Source organism: Carcharhinus amblyrhynchos, chromosome 5 (assembly GCF_965287045.1).
Source record: "Carcharhinus amblyrhynchos chromosome 5, sCarAmb.v2.hapA, whole genome shotgun sequence".
NCBI classification, from domain to species: Eukaryota; Metazoa; Chordata; class Chondrichthyes; order Carcharhiniformes; family Carcharhinidae; genus Carcharhinus; species Carcharhinus amblyrhynchos.
The window spans coordinates 7,687,647-7,701,938 of record NC_137328.1 but is presented as its reverse complement, the minus strand read 5'-3'; the positions used below and the strand labels follow the sequence as shown (position 1 = coordinate 7,701,938).

The 14,292-nt window shown below is 43.1% G+C and overlaps 1 protein-coding gene and 1 pseudogene across 5 annotated transcripts in view; both read right to left on the bottom strand.

Moving 5' to 3' along the window:
- The window catches only part of kiaa1958 (KIAA1958 ortholog), a 104,152-nt gene that overhangs the window by 70,273 nt on the left and 19,587 nt on the right, over nt 1-14,292 (bottom strand). For 2 of the 5 annotated variants that reach the window (XM_080188432.1, XM_080188437.1), the window contains exon 2: nt 7,137-8,315. In XM_080188432.1, the coding sequence (XP_080044558.1) occupies nt 7,137-8,280 (1,144 nt within the window). In that variant the 5' untranslated portion in view covers nt 8,281-8,315. Of the gene's footprint in view, nt 1-7,136; nt 8,316-13,296; nt 13,325-13,363; nt 13,632-14,292 lie in introns of those variants that run through there. The other 3 variants (XM_080188433.1, XM_080188434.1, XM_080188436.1) reach the window with 3 other exon arrangements.
- Nucleotides 9,077-9,249, bottom strand: LOC145343630 (U2 spliceosomal RNA; annotated as a pseudogene).

Genomic DNA, 14,292 nt, shown 5'->3' with positions numbered 1-14,292 from the left:
TTTATATAAGCTCCACACTGATCACACACAATGTCAGAGTAGTCATTTGTTCTGTACAGCCCTGACTATTGTAACCTAATTCTCCAGACCCACTCCTAACACTTCCAGTACTCATCAAATTGAATCTATTTCAGAAATAAGAAATTGTGCATCCAGACTGATCTCCCTTGCATGTCAGTGGGAACCTGTAGGTGTGAATTGAGAACTTCACACTAGAAAAGTATCAGCACAACATTAATGCATTTTGGCTTGAATGCTATTTTACCAACACTATAGACTGAAAAGTAAAATGTTACAGTGCCGATAAATGGCCAGTATTAATATAACACTGCAAGAATATTTATCCTTCCGTTCATTCATCTCAGGAGTTATGTAAGCTAGGGTATGATTCTATGAATGAGCCTTCAGTATTTATTCAATAAATGGAAGGAGGCAGGAGAAAGAGAGAAAAGATCAAACAGGAATTATACTCCAGCCTCATCCTGTCCCCAGTCGAGGCAGCCTGCTTTGCAGTGGTCTGCTGGATTCAGACTATGGGAAGTTACCCTAGACAATTCTTCCCTTCTGAATGATGCTGAAGCCAAAAATACGGCCATCAATGCTCATTTAAACAAAGTTTTGATAAGTAGCTGAGCACAGGAGACAAACCTGAGAACCTTGTTTATTGCAGTGTCCTTTGTTTATTCTGTCATGATTCCATGTAGTTGAATACAAAAATAAAGTCCTATTCTATAGAAAAAACAGCATTTCTTACAATTGTTTTTAAATGGGGATGACTGCACTGCACCAGAGATATACACATTTTTATCCTTTTGCAACGTGAGACTTTTTTGTCTATTGCCCCCGAAGAGAAGGTGGTGGTGAGCTGCCTTCTTGAACTGCTGCAGTCCATGTAATGTTGGCACATCCACAGTGCTGTTACAAAGGGATTTTGACACAATACAATTCCAATTCAATGGGATTCATGGATTGGGAAGATGCGGTCGTGGTTGTGGTGTATGTTGTAGATTATATGCGCTGCTGCCGTTGTGCGTGACTGGCGGAGGGAGTGAATGTTTAAAGCGGTGGATGGGTGCCAAAGCTGGCTTCCTTTTCTTGGACTGTGTCAAGCTTCGAGTCTTGTCGAAACCATACTTGCCCAGGTAAGTGCAGAGTATTATAATTACACTCCTGACTTGTGCCTTGTCATATAGCGAGTCATATAGTGAATTCACAGTCTTTCAATAGTGCAACTTCTAATTACTTCTGTTCATTCATTCCAGTAATTAATTTGTTCAGTGCTTTTGCCCAAGCGCTTTTACACTGTTCCACTAAAATGAGTGCTATTCAGACTATTGAAAATCAACCACTTTTATAATATAGGCAGTTAATACCCCTATTAATGATCATATACCAGGGCAGTGAAAGCAAATTAACAACAAGAAAATTACTTTTAAAATATGTCAATTCTAATGCCAACAAAGCACTGAAAATATGCTCAAACGATAAATGATTACTTCAGATATGCTGCATGTGAAACAGGTTGTGAAAAGATCAAGCTGTTTTAATGCCAAACAAGGATGCAATTAATTTATTGTTCATCCATTTACAGAGAGACAACACAGCAACCTCAATGTGGCCCCTTTTAAATAATCTGAAATTAATCGTTACCAAGACTGGCAGAAAGTCTTCTTGGCACATTTACATTACTCCATGTTACTGAATACCTTCCTTCAACTGAGGAAAAATGCTCATGTGACAAAATAATTGGGTTTGGAAGACCCAATACAGAGGTCACAAGTTCACATTCCCTGGATCTTCAGGTAGGAGGGAGGGAGATCAGAGTGCAACTGGATGGGGACAGCTTCAAAAAAAAGGGTGGATACTTATCTTCAAAGAGAATCTGACATTCTAAACCTAACCCTATTCCACCACAAAAAGAACCAAGAGTTGATGGCTCCAGGTCTTGCACAGCACCCAGAAAAGTAAAGTTTATTTATTAGTCACATGTAGGCTTATATTAATGCTGCAATGAAGTTACTGTGAAAATCCCCTAGTCGCCACACTCTGGCGCTTGTTCAGGTACACTAAAGGAGAATTTAGCACGACCAATGTACCTAACCAGCACACCTTCTGGACTATTGACAGGAAACTGGAGAACCTGGAAGAAACCCATGCAGATACAAGGAGAACATGCAAACTCTGCACAGACAGTGACCCAAGCCGGGAATTGAACCCGGGTCCCTGGTGCTGTGTGAGGCAGCAGTGCTAACCACTGTACCACCGTGAGGGAATTTTCAGGTACAGAGAGATGTAAGCTCTCATACAATTGGCAAAATGATGGAGGTTCAAGGGTAACCAAGCAGCCATGCTCCGTTCTGGAGCCAGTGATACATCAATGCTCTGTTTAACTCTGGTAGCTGGTGAGATACAGTGCTTGGCTCAGGGTCGCACGGCAAGAGTGAGCTTTAAAATCAAACTACGGCAAACTTGAAAATCAGGCAACAGGAAAGAAAAATCCAAGTAACCTGGAACTGGGCAAGTTTAAAAGCCCATAAATTGAGACTTTTAGAAGCTGGAGGAGATGCATTTGATTGCTTACAGACAAAAATCTGTTGCTGTCACATTTGACATAAGTTAAATAAAATACTCCTTGGACATGGATCTCCAAAGTTCAAAGTTTAGGATACTCCTGACAGCAATACCATTTTATCTTTATCAAAACCATGTATAGTTTAAAAATTGCTTTGGGCTGAGCAAATACATCACCAACCACAAGTTTAGGCGGAATTAAATTTTGTATATTAAGATGAAGCAACATGACGCAGGAACAAATAAAACAACCAATATTCAGGCAGCTGCTTTAAGAGAAAAAAAGAGGTCGCAGGAAACAGCAAGGAAAATGAGAAGGGGTAACCAAAGTCTCATTTAAAATAGGTTTCAAGGAGGATATTACAAGGAAAAGGTGGTGGAGGGATAGAATGCTTCACAGAGGGAATTTCACAACATTGACAGTAGTGCCTGAAATCTGATTATGTCGGAAAAAAGGCAAGAGACTGGTATCAGATTAAGTCAATTATTGGGGAGTGAGAGGGATAGGGATAAAAGGAGGTTCCTTCTTCTTTACAGGTAGTCCCTTGGGATTGAGAATGACCTACTTCCAACACAACTAAAACAAAGGGTAAACCAGACTCAAAACATTGGCTCCATTCTCTCTCCACAGATACTGTCAGACCTGCTGAGATTTTCCAGCATTTCTGGTTTTTGTTTCAGATTCTAGCATCCGCGGTATGGAAACGTAGAATCCCTACAGTGCAGAAGGACGTCATTCGGCCCATCAAGTCCGCACTGACAACAATCCCACTCCAGGCCCTATCCCCGAAACCCCACCAATCCCTCCAGCCTGCACATCCCAGGTCACTAAGGGTCAATTTAGCATGGCCAATCAACCTTACCTGCACATCTTTGGAATCTGGGAAGAAACCGGAGCACCCAGAGGAAATCTACACAGACACAGGGAGAATGTGCAAACTCCACACAGACAGTTTCTGGCTTGGGTCATTGAACCAAGGTCCCTGGATCTGTGAGGCAGCAGTGCTAACCATTGTGCCCCCTCTTTTGTTTTTATTTTATGACTTGTTTCCATTCCAATGACTTGTTTCGTCCATTGTTTACGGACAAAAAGGGATTGGTTTAGGTTAGTGGGTCATTGTTTTGTAACTGGTCGGCGCAACATCGTGGGCCGAAGGGCCTGTTCTGCGCTGTAATGTTCTATGTTCTATTATTCCAGTTTGATAGGTGGCTGATGAGTTTAATGAGACTCTGCCGAATGTGAGGCAAGTGATGTTTGAAGGGTTGTTGGGTAATGGGTTGTTTGATGATTTGTGTGCTCCCTTTGATGCCTCAACGTCACCTCTGCATGCACCCGACCAAGTCTCTCATCGTGTTCAGTGTCTTCCCGAAGAGTCTTCTCCAATTTGGTTGTTCACAAGCTCGGACCACCATGAGTCTGTGGATATGTATGACCACCTCAGGGGTACTTTGAGCTCATCCTGCTGGAACTGAGTTCCGAGGAGAGCAGTTGTTTTGGGAGTCTGTTGTCAGACATACAAACAATATATCCTGCTCAGCGAATCCAGATTTGAGTGCTGTGTCTCGATGCTGGGCAAACTGGCTTGATCGAGAGAGAGATAGCTTCTGCTTTAGTATCCTTCTTGCCACTGGATTTCAAGAGTCTTGCAAAGACAGTACTGGTGATGCTTCTCTAGTGCTTCCAGATTCCTGCTGCAGCTCATGTTTCCAAAACAGATATAAGGGTGCAGATCACGGCTGTCCATTAAGCCATGACCTTAGTCTCAAATTTGCAATCCTAAAACACTCTTTCTTTTGGTTAGCCAAAGACTGGCATATTGGAGGCAACGATAAATTCCATTAGCCAGGTCTGCCTTCATTGAGAGGATGCTCCCAAGATACGGGAAATGTTCCCTATTTTCCAGGATCTCACTGTTGATCTTAATCAATGGCAGGGAGAATTGTTGTTGTTGTGCTGTGGAAGCTGGTTAAAAGAGAACTTCAGTTTTCCAATTGTTTAGCGAAAGGTCCATTTTTTCATTTGCTTCAGGAAGTGGAGTAGACAGTGGGCTGAAGTCCAATGGGAGCGCACACACAGGCATCATCTGCACAGGGAACTCTGCAACTGATGCTGGAATAAAGAAGGTTACCAAAGATGTCCAGGCTAAGTGGATTAGCCATGGTGAATTGCCCCTAAGCATCTAAAGACGTATAAGTTAGGAGTTAGGTGGATTATCCATGGTAAAATAGTGGGGTTACGGGGATAGAATGGGAGAGGGGAGGGGGCCCGAGTAAGTTGCTTTTTTGGAGAGTCAGTGCAGACTTGATGGGCAAAATGGTCTCTCTCTGCACTGTAGGGAATCTATGATTCTACGGTATCAGGAAAGGGAAGAATGAGAATATTAAATTTGAAGCGCTAGGGGCTTGGGAGCCAAAGCAGTTTTGTGATGGTGGCCAGGATTTGACGTGGGATAGGATAAAGGTGAGGCCAGCAGAATTCTGGAAGAGCTGAAGTTTTCAGAAGATGGGAGTCAACCATGAGATCAGTAAAGTAACCAAGTGTGGATGGTATAAATGAGCATTTCAGAAGCAGACTGGTTACATGACCAGTGGGGAAAAGGTCAGTCTGAAGCTCACACTAGGCACCATAGGCGACTAATAACTTTAGGTAGTTTTCCCCAATCCTAATCCAAAATTAAAATCAGAAGGGTAAAGTGCCAATCCTTGGAACGTTCAACCCAGTAAGCATGAAATGTCACTAACCTCTCCCCAATGCTGGCAGCTCCAATTATAAACTCAACCAGATTGCCAAATAAACAAAATCCACATCTTACACATCACACCTCCCCCCCGCTGCCATTTAATGGCCTTAATTCAAACAGGTGCAGTCCTCTTTAATAATCTACATGGGAAGGCTGAAGCTAAAGCTTTTCAATACTGCATACTGCGATATCAGGGAAATTTCACACACAAGCCTAACATTCAGATTAGAAATTGCCATGCAAATCATTCCCCTAGCTTGTAGGTGTTATTTTGATAAAACCTCTATATATTTGCCCCCTTTTCTCTATACTTGGGTGGTATTTTGCATAAAGATCACTTAAGTATCAGATTTGACAGTCAACTAGAGTTTGGTTCCAACAGTCTTATCCTTCTGCACAATCTTGTTGCAATAACACTTTTAGTTGCACACATGCAAAAACTGGCCATGATATTTTAGCCAGTGCAGCTGCCTGATAATATATTAAGAAATTGTGTTAAACTTATCCTTGTTTCGACCACACTTACAATAGCTATGCACGGTTCGAGTCTCCACATCACACTGATATAGCAGCACTGGAAGAAATCCAAAAGATCTTGCAAGTTCATACCAGAACTGAGCGGGTACACCTATCAGTCAAGATAAGTGGTGGCCTGATAAAGGCCTTTAAACTATGCAGGAGTTTGATAGTATAAACAAAGAAAGGATATTGCAACTTTGTGGGGGAAGCCCTGGTACATTACATCCACTTCTGACTAACTGTTCCCTCTCAGGTGCTCTTCCCTAGTCCTGAAGTAATCTCAATGTGTAGTCAACCACCCAAAGATCTGAAGGCAGGGCTGGAATACCCCACAGATTAAGCCAATGTTTGGCACACCATCAACAGGACAGGAGTATGGTGCAAAAGCCTCTTCTACGGAGAGAAGACACTGTTACAAGCCAGGCCAGCCTTCAAAAAAAAAGCAACAGCTCGCCAGCTACATCTGTGATCACTTAAGCATCAGCCAAATGAAATCAGACCCTACATCTCACACAAGTTATAAAGCAATTACATTAACTACAATCTCAAACCATCTTTTCCGTATTTTCAATGCACATTTAGTGTCTTTATTTTGGATTCACCAAAATATAAAATGGTATCACATTAGATTACATTACCTGACCAAAGTGGCTCTAAGTTGATAAGCCTGTTGTTACTCAACTCCTTTCACAGAGGGTGTAACAGGAGGCAACATCGCTCCTGTTGTTGCAATACAAAACAAGCATTCATAAGGGGTAAAGAATTCTAAATGTATTAAATGGGCAGAATGTTCCTTCAACCTAAACAAACTGAGAAAATTCCTTACCAAACAGAATTATGAGGGTGCTTGACTAATTTGGGAAAGGAAACAAAAATTCACTGCTGTGTTTATTGTATAAACTTCATTTGTGAGACAGTACACATTTATATATACAAAAATCTTCCATTTCCATCCCAACCCCTTCCCACTTAATCTGTTAATCATTAGCTTCAAGTAGCTATCCCGACGGGCGTTTCAAAATGATTCATCCACTCTCACAAGACAAATTTGATCAGCTCTGCTGTTCCAGTAAATACTGAACTGCACAGGGAATCAGCATGTTCTGTCTGGGCTTTAGGAGCTGGTCTCCACTTCAACATCATTTATTTTCCTTGAATTTGAAATCAACGCACTTGAAAATTAGATGTTCAAAACCTTCAACCCAAATTACCCTTCATAATGCACTCACAGTTGCAGGAACTCGTGTGTTGTCGGACTAAAATTCAAAACAGTGCTACAAAAAGCTGAGTTTTAGACCTTCTTACCGGTTGCTGATGATTGTGCACTGGCATCTTTGGCCAGAGATTGGGGCACACTCGACTGTTGCTGACTGGAGCTGACTTCAGGCTCAGCACTGATGGATGGTGATAAGGAGACCTCGCTGGAAGTCCCAGTCTTTACCGCCTGCGCCCCTGCATCTTCGGAAGCGTTCTGCTCCTCTTGTCCAGGAAGCTGGAGGGCTGACAAAGGAATATTGATCTGCTGGTTCCCTCCTGACGTACTGACCGGCATCTGGAGGACTAATTTCTGCCCGGCCCCTTGGCCGCCATTCGGTTTCTTCTGTGAAGTTGAGCAACTCCGTCCGGACTTTGCGCCCGCCGTTCGAGAGGAGGCTGGCGGAATGCCAGATATACTCTGCGAGTCGGTCTTCTCTGGTACGTGGCTAGCAGGAAGGAGGGCTGACGACTTGCTGGGCCCCAGATAGGAAGCAGGACCAGACTTTGAGCCAGACCTCAATGTGCCAGATGGGCTATCTTTGTCCACAGTGATTTCTGCGTTTGTCACAATGTAATAGTCTTCAGGACCCTCCTGTTTGATCTTCTTCACAATAACCTCATTGCTGTTTTCATTAGCAAGGTGGTTTGGGGAATCCAGCAAAAGCGAAGGACCTGCTTCCCGCCTTTTCAGCGAGTGATTTTGTAGCCGGGAATCATAGTCACTATCTTCATCAGTCACCGAAGACTCGCATGCCATGTGAAACAAGTCGCCTTCATCATCATACTCTTCCACTATCTCGTCAACCTCGGAATGTTCACTGTATGAAAAGTCACAGGAATCCCGATTCCTAGGACACTCGGCTTTTCCTTTTGAGGATCTATTAAGGTATTTTTCTGCCGGGCTTTGCTGCGTCTCTGATGACATTGCGATTATGCTTGGGCTGTCAGAATTAAAGCTTCTACTGTCCTGAAAGCACACCCGGTCCTGGGAGCTTGCCCTGCAAGTAACAGCCAGTGGCCAGTGGTAAGCGTGGCCAGCACCGCAACCCCACATGGCAGTGAGGTTTCCATGGGCCCCTTCAGTCAACAAGTGCTTCAGATTTGGAATGAGGCTGCATATGGTTCCATGACTGTGTGCCCAACTGACCAGTTTGGACAGGTTTTCTGAAGACGTGTGCAGACAGTCTTCCATCTTGTTGGGACTCTTCCTTGTCAATGGTTAGTGTCCTGAAAGGAACAAAAAACGGAAGAAGGGATATCAGATTGGGCTGCTGTCACTGCACACTTAATCTGACTCAAAGTGCACACATACAGATTGCATCAAACCTGTTTCAAGGGTTCATATCTAGAATTAATAACTATTTATTTAACCACCAATGGTTAATTGTGATTCAAATTAAACAGAACTACAGATTTTTTTAAGCTAGATCCAAAGTCTCACATTTACATTACAGGTGCAAGCTGACAAGACAGGCAAACCTCTTCCTGTCCTGGGCTTGATCTGCATGATGCCAGCTGATAGGAGCAGGCATTACACTCCCTCCGGTGCTTGATCTCATTTGCATCTTAGCCAAAAGGTCTAAATGCTGTTTTTAAAAAAAATTGCTTCAAATGAATCATTGAATCGTTGAAGTTATATCACAGCTTGGTATGACTCCTGCTCTGCCCAAGACTGCAAAACACTACAAAAGGTCATGAATGTAGCCCAATTCAGCATGCAAACCAGCCTCCCGTACGTTGACTCTGCCTCGGCAAAGCAGCCAGCATAATTAAGGACCCCACGCACCTCAGACATTCTCTCTTCCACCTTCTTCCATCGGGAAAAAGATACAAAAGTCTGAGGTCACATACCGACCAACTCAAGAACTGCTTCTTCCCTGCTGCTGTCAGACTTTTGAATGGACTTACCTTGCATTAAGGTGATCTTTCTCTACACCCTAACAATGACTGTAACACTACATTCTGCACTCTCTCCTTTCTTTCTCTATGAACAGTCTACTTTGTCTGTATAATGTGCAAGAAACAATATTTCTCACCTGTATACTAATATATGTGACAATAATAAATCAAATCAAAAACCTCAGTGTAACCTCATTGACTTCTATCTAGTGCAGGACAGCTAATACTACACTTGATCTTAGCCAGAAGGCTGAGAAGCGAGGAACAGAATTACAGATTTGGGCTCAAATGCAAAATGAAAAAAAAACACACTATTTGCGGAGTTATTTCTCCAACGTTGCCGCAACCCTCATGCATATTCCACATTGCAGTATAATTATATGTAATGCACCAAAATTTAATTTAATTTTTTTTGCCCACTCAGGATTGCAATTCATTCTGTGTCTTAAAGCTGTTTTTTCACAAAAGACTGTGGCCCTCTCCACCCAGTCAGGAGGGCAACAATGATCATGGGATACCATTTTAGCTAATTACATTCCAGATCCCAATCTGTAAGCTAGTCACAGAATGAGATAAGCTCCTTTTATGCAGCTTCCTGCTGCAGCTCGGGTAAACTGAGAAAGGACACCAGAGCGCTCTGCTCAAGATCAAGCCTGATCCATGGAGTTACTCCCAGCCATCCTTTTCCAAAGACATTAAACTCCTAGCAGAATATTCCCTTGAGAAAACAAAACCAGAAAAACTCACAGATCTTTTGAAAACAATTATGACCAAGCACTTTGGGACATCCTGATCTATAAAAACAGGCTGAACAAATTATGCACACATTATGCAGTGAATACCCCAACTGAATCGCAGGGAATGGAAAGGGTGAGTGATCAATAAGTTATGTTCATTAATATAGGGTGGCACAGTGGTTAGCATGGCTGCCTCGGAGCACCAGGGACCCAGGTTCATTTCCAACCTCGGGTCACTGTCTATGTGGAGCTTGCACATTCTCCCCATGTCTATGTGGGTTTCCTCTGGGTGCTCCGGTTTCCTCCCATAGTCTGAAAGATGTGGAGGTTAGGTTGATTGGCGTGCTAAATTGAACCTTAATGTCAGAGGGACTAGCAGGTAAATGCATGGGGTTATGTGGATAGGGTTGGAGAGGATCGTGGTCAGTGCAGACATGATGGGCCGAATAGCCTCCTTTGGGGATTCTATGTCTATGCTTTAAAGGCCAATCATTCAATACAAAATAGTGAAAAGTATGATGACTATATGGGTGGCACAGAGGTTAGCACTGCTGCCTCACAGCACCAGGAACCTGGGTTCAATTCCCGGCTTGGGTCACTGTCTGTGCGGAGTTTGCATGTTCTCCCCGTGTCTGCGTGGGTTTCCTCCGGGTGCTCCAGTTTCCTCCCACAGCCTGAAAAAAAACGCGCTGGTTAGGTGCACTGACCCAAACAGGCATCATAGGGTAGCGACTAGGGGAATTTCACAGCAACTTCATTGCAGTGTTAATGTCAGCCTTACTTGCGTCTAATAAATAAACTTCACTTTAATAATGTTCAGTAACACAGTCAATCTTTTAGGGATTGACAAAAAAAACTAATACTTTCTAGCCATGCTAGAAAACCAACCAAGACATGTGCAATACCCTGGTGAATAGATAAACTTAGGATATCGAAATACAGAATAGACCCACAGTTAATCTGTGAGCCTCCTGCCTCCCAACCAATTTATTCCTGTCCATTGTCGTACATATAACCCAGGTTTTGTCAAACAAAGACAGACAAGTGAGAACACTCTTCCCCAAAAACTCCATTTTGTTTTCTTTCACGTGTTGCATTCTTCCTTTAGCTTACAACATACGAAGATATGGGCTGTGCTCAGAGCACCAGGGACCCAGGTTCAATTCCAACCTCAGGTCACTGTCTGTGTGGAGTTTGCACATTCTCCCTGTGTCTGTGCGGGTTTCTTCCAGGTGCTCCGGTTTCCTCCCACAGTCTGAAAGGCATGTGGGTTAGGTGGATCGGCCATGCTAAATTGAACCTTAATGTCAAGGGGATTAGCTGGGCTAACTGTATGAGGTTATAGGGATAGGGCCTGGGTGGGATTGTGGTCGGTGCAGACTTGATGGGCCGAATGGCCATCTTAAGCACCGTAGAATTCTACGGTTCTATGAAGCCTGTGACACCATTCAATTAGTTCATGGCTGGTCTGTATCAATCTACACCAATTGTCTTGATTCCATCATTCTTAACACATTTACTTATGAAAATAAAATCTGCCAATCACAGTTGTGAAATGTTCGACTGACCTTAGTCTCATTGGTTTTTTTCTTTCGAAACAGTTCTCTCCCTGGACCCCACAAAATCCTTTAGTCACCTTAAAAAACTCAATTAGATCACCCATTAATCATCTATACTCAAGGAAATGGAAGCCTAGGTTAGAATCATAGAAATCCTAGTGCAGAAAGAGGCCATTTGGCCCATCGAGTCTGCACTGACCACAATCCCACCCAGACCCCACCCCCATATTTGCCCAGTAATCCCGCTAACCTACGCATCTCAGGACACCAAGGGGCAATTTTTAGCACAGCCAATCAACCTAACCCGCACATCTTTGGACTGTGGGAGGAAACCGGAGCACCCAGGGGAAATCCATGCAGACACAAGGAGAACGTGCAAACTCCACATAGACAGTGACCCAAGCCGGGAATCAAACTCGGGTCCATGGAGCTGTGAAGCAGCAGTGCTAACCACTGTGCTACCATGCTGCCCAGAGGTATCAGCTATCAGTTTATCCTATTTATTCTACAGGTCCATGTTTAATTTGGTTAGGTCTAGTCATCAACAACTTGTCTTTATATAGCACCAATGCTTCACTGTAGCATTAACAAAATGGGGCATGGAGCCACTGGAGGAGATGGACGGTGACCAAAAGTTTGAGCAAACAGCTAGGTTGTTTTTATTCTTTCATGGGATGTAGGTGCTGCTGGCAAGGCCGACATTTGTTATCTATCCCTGATTGCCCTCGAATTCAGCAGATTGTTAGGCAATTTCAGAGGGGTAGTTAAGCGTCAACCATATTGCAGTGGGTCTGGAGTCACATACAGGCCACACTAGGTAAGGATGGCAGATTTCCTTCCTCTGACTGAACCAGGTGGGTTTTTGCAATAATCAATGGTAGTTTTACCATTATGAAGACTAGTTTTCAAATTGCAGATTTTATTAGTTGAATTTAAATCCCATCAGCTGCTACCATATTGGGATTTGAACCTGCGCCCTCAGAGCATTAGGTTGGCCCTCTTTTGGATTACTGATTCAGTGACATACCATTATGCTATTGTTTCCAATTTTTAATCTTGTTTTTAAACTAGGTTTTAAACAGTGTGTTAGAAGAGGAGAAACCAAGTCAGCTCAGACCCGTGCCAAGATTTCAATGTAAAGAGTTGACAGGTTGCGGGGGGTGGAAATACCTCACCTCCATCCCACTCATACTAACCTCATCTCTTTCATTAGTTTCAAACTTGCAAAACCAATCCAGCTATGCCAAGCTATTTCAGTTGACAAGTGGTCCAGGTTCAAAACAGGTATAACTGGGAGTGGTTCAGGGTTGAAGGAACTGAATGTGCACACAGTGAATGGGCAAGGAGATACAAACATTACAGCAGTGTTCTCAATCATAAAATCTACAACTACAACTTGCATTTATCCAGTCTGTTTAATTGAGCAAAAAGGGTTGCACTGGAGCAATTAGCACAGAGAATCTAACACTGATCCACAGATGAATGCACTGGGGACCGGCAACCAAAAGTTTTAGTGAGTTACCTGGGTAGGGTAGAGAGGCAGACAGAGTTTCGGGCCTGTTACTCTTGGTTCAGTGATTAAAGTCTGGATGCACAAGGGGTCCAAATTGGAGCAGTGTACAGCTCTGAAGATGTGACATACGGACTCAAAACGTTAACTCTGTTTTTCTCTCCACAGATGCTGCCAGACCTACTGAGTTTTCCCAGAATTTTCTGATTGTACCTCAAAATGGCTTTCAGACAGAGATTAGAGAGAGGGGTAAAAGGAACAAGAGCAAGACTGAATTCCTTCACACCACCTCCCTCAAACACAATATCCATAACACCGACTTCTAGATTATACCTTTCTCAAATGCTCGATGTCTCAATTCCTTTCAAATAATATGCACTCAAGTACAGTCACATGAACAAGCTTCACTCGCAAGTCAAAATCCAAGGTCCTAAGGTTTACTTTTTTTAAAAATGAATCAACAATCTGACAGTCTGTGGTCACCAGCTCATTGAGGAACTCACTCAGAAGGACTGACATCAGGCACAGGGATCCTTCACACCAAAAGGACAAATAGAAAAACGTACGCACCTTACTTACCATTGGTCTTCCACAAGCTTCTGCATTCAACAGCCAGCTCTGCGAATGTTTGGAATGAATATTAATCAGTGGTCAGGATAATTTATCACACTATCCTAATCACTGATGCAGATCCTCGAGTTAAAATTCAGTCAGAGTCCACATCATTCTGGCACAGTGACAACACTTCATTTTTTTTTGAAAAAAAACTTTCGGCATGTTCCATAGTTTAAACAACTCAGCAGCAAAAGGATTACAAGACACCGTCCTTTTCTCTACTTTAGGCAGAAGTGAGCTGGATTAGAACTCTGGCAGTAATCTCACTGGGTTTCCAGTGGAGGAATGTTGCTTTGCTGGCATGGCTGCCCTTCGTCAACAGCATCTCACTCTGAAGTAGAAAGCATTATGTAAGGTAGTTTCAATTAAGAGCAAGCGTATAAAAGCACCCCATACACAATGAAATCCATGCGAAGTCTCACTGAGAATATATTCAGCACACAGTCCACAACTGCATCTCCTAGCTGCCAACCACTGAGGTCCGAGAGTTCTTAAAAAGAATGTTTGGTCTTCAGAAAATTGTTCCCAGGGCCGGGAACTGGCAAACCTTAAAATCCACCAGGATGCTTCAGTCCACTCCAAATAAACATGCAGCTGATATGATCGCAGAATGCACCGTCCATTTCCAAAGCATCAAATTCATGACCCTCCCCTCACCCCTCCCCCACAAAAGACTCCCAGTTATCTTGTTTGTAATGTTCAGCAAAAGCAAACGCAATCCTCCGCCTGTCACGCTTCCACGGCCAGCAGCATGTTTTAGAAGTCTAACCAGTTCTGTGCAAAGGAGTTTTTAAAAATTTCGGCCTCAATAAGGCTAAATTGCTAAGTAAGCGAGATTTAAAAAAAAGTTACAGACCAGGAATTTTCAACTGATAATTGTTGGC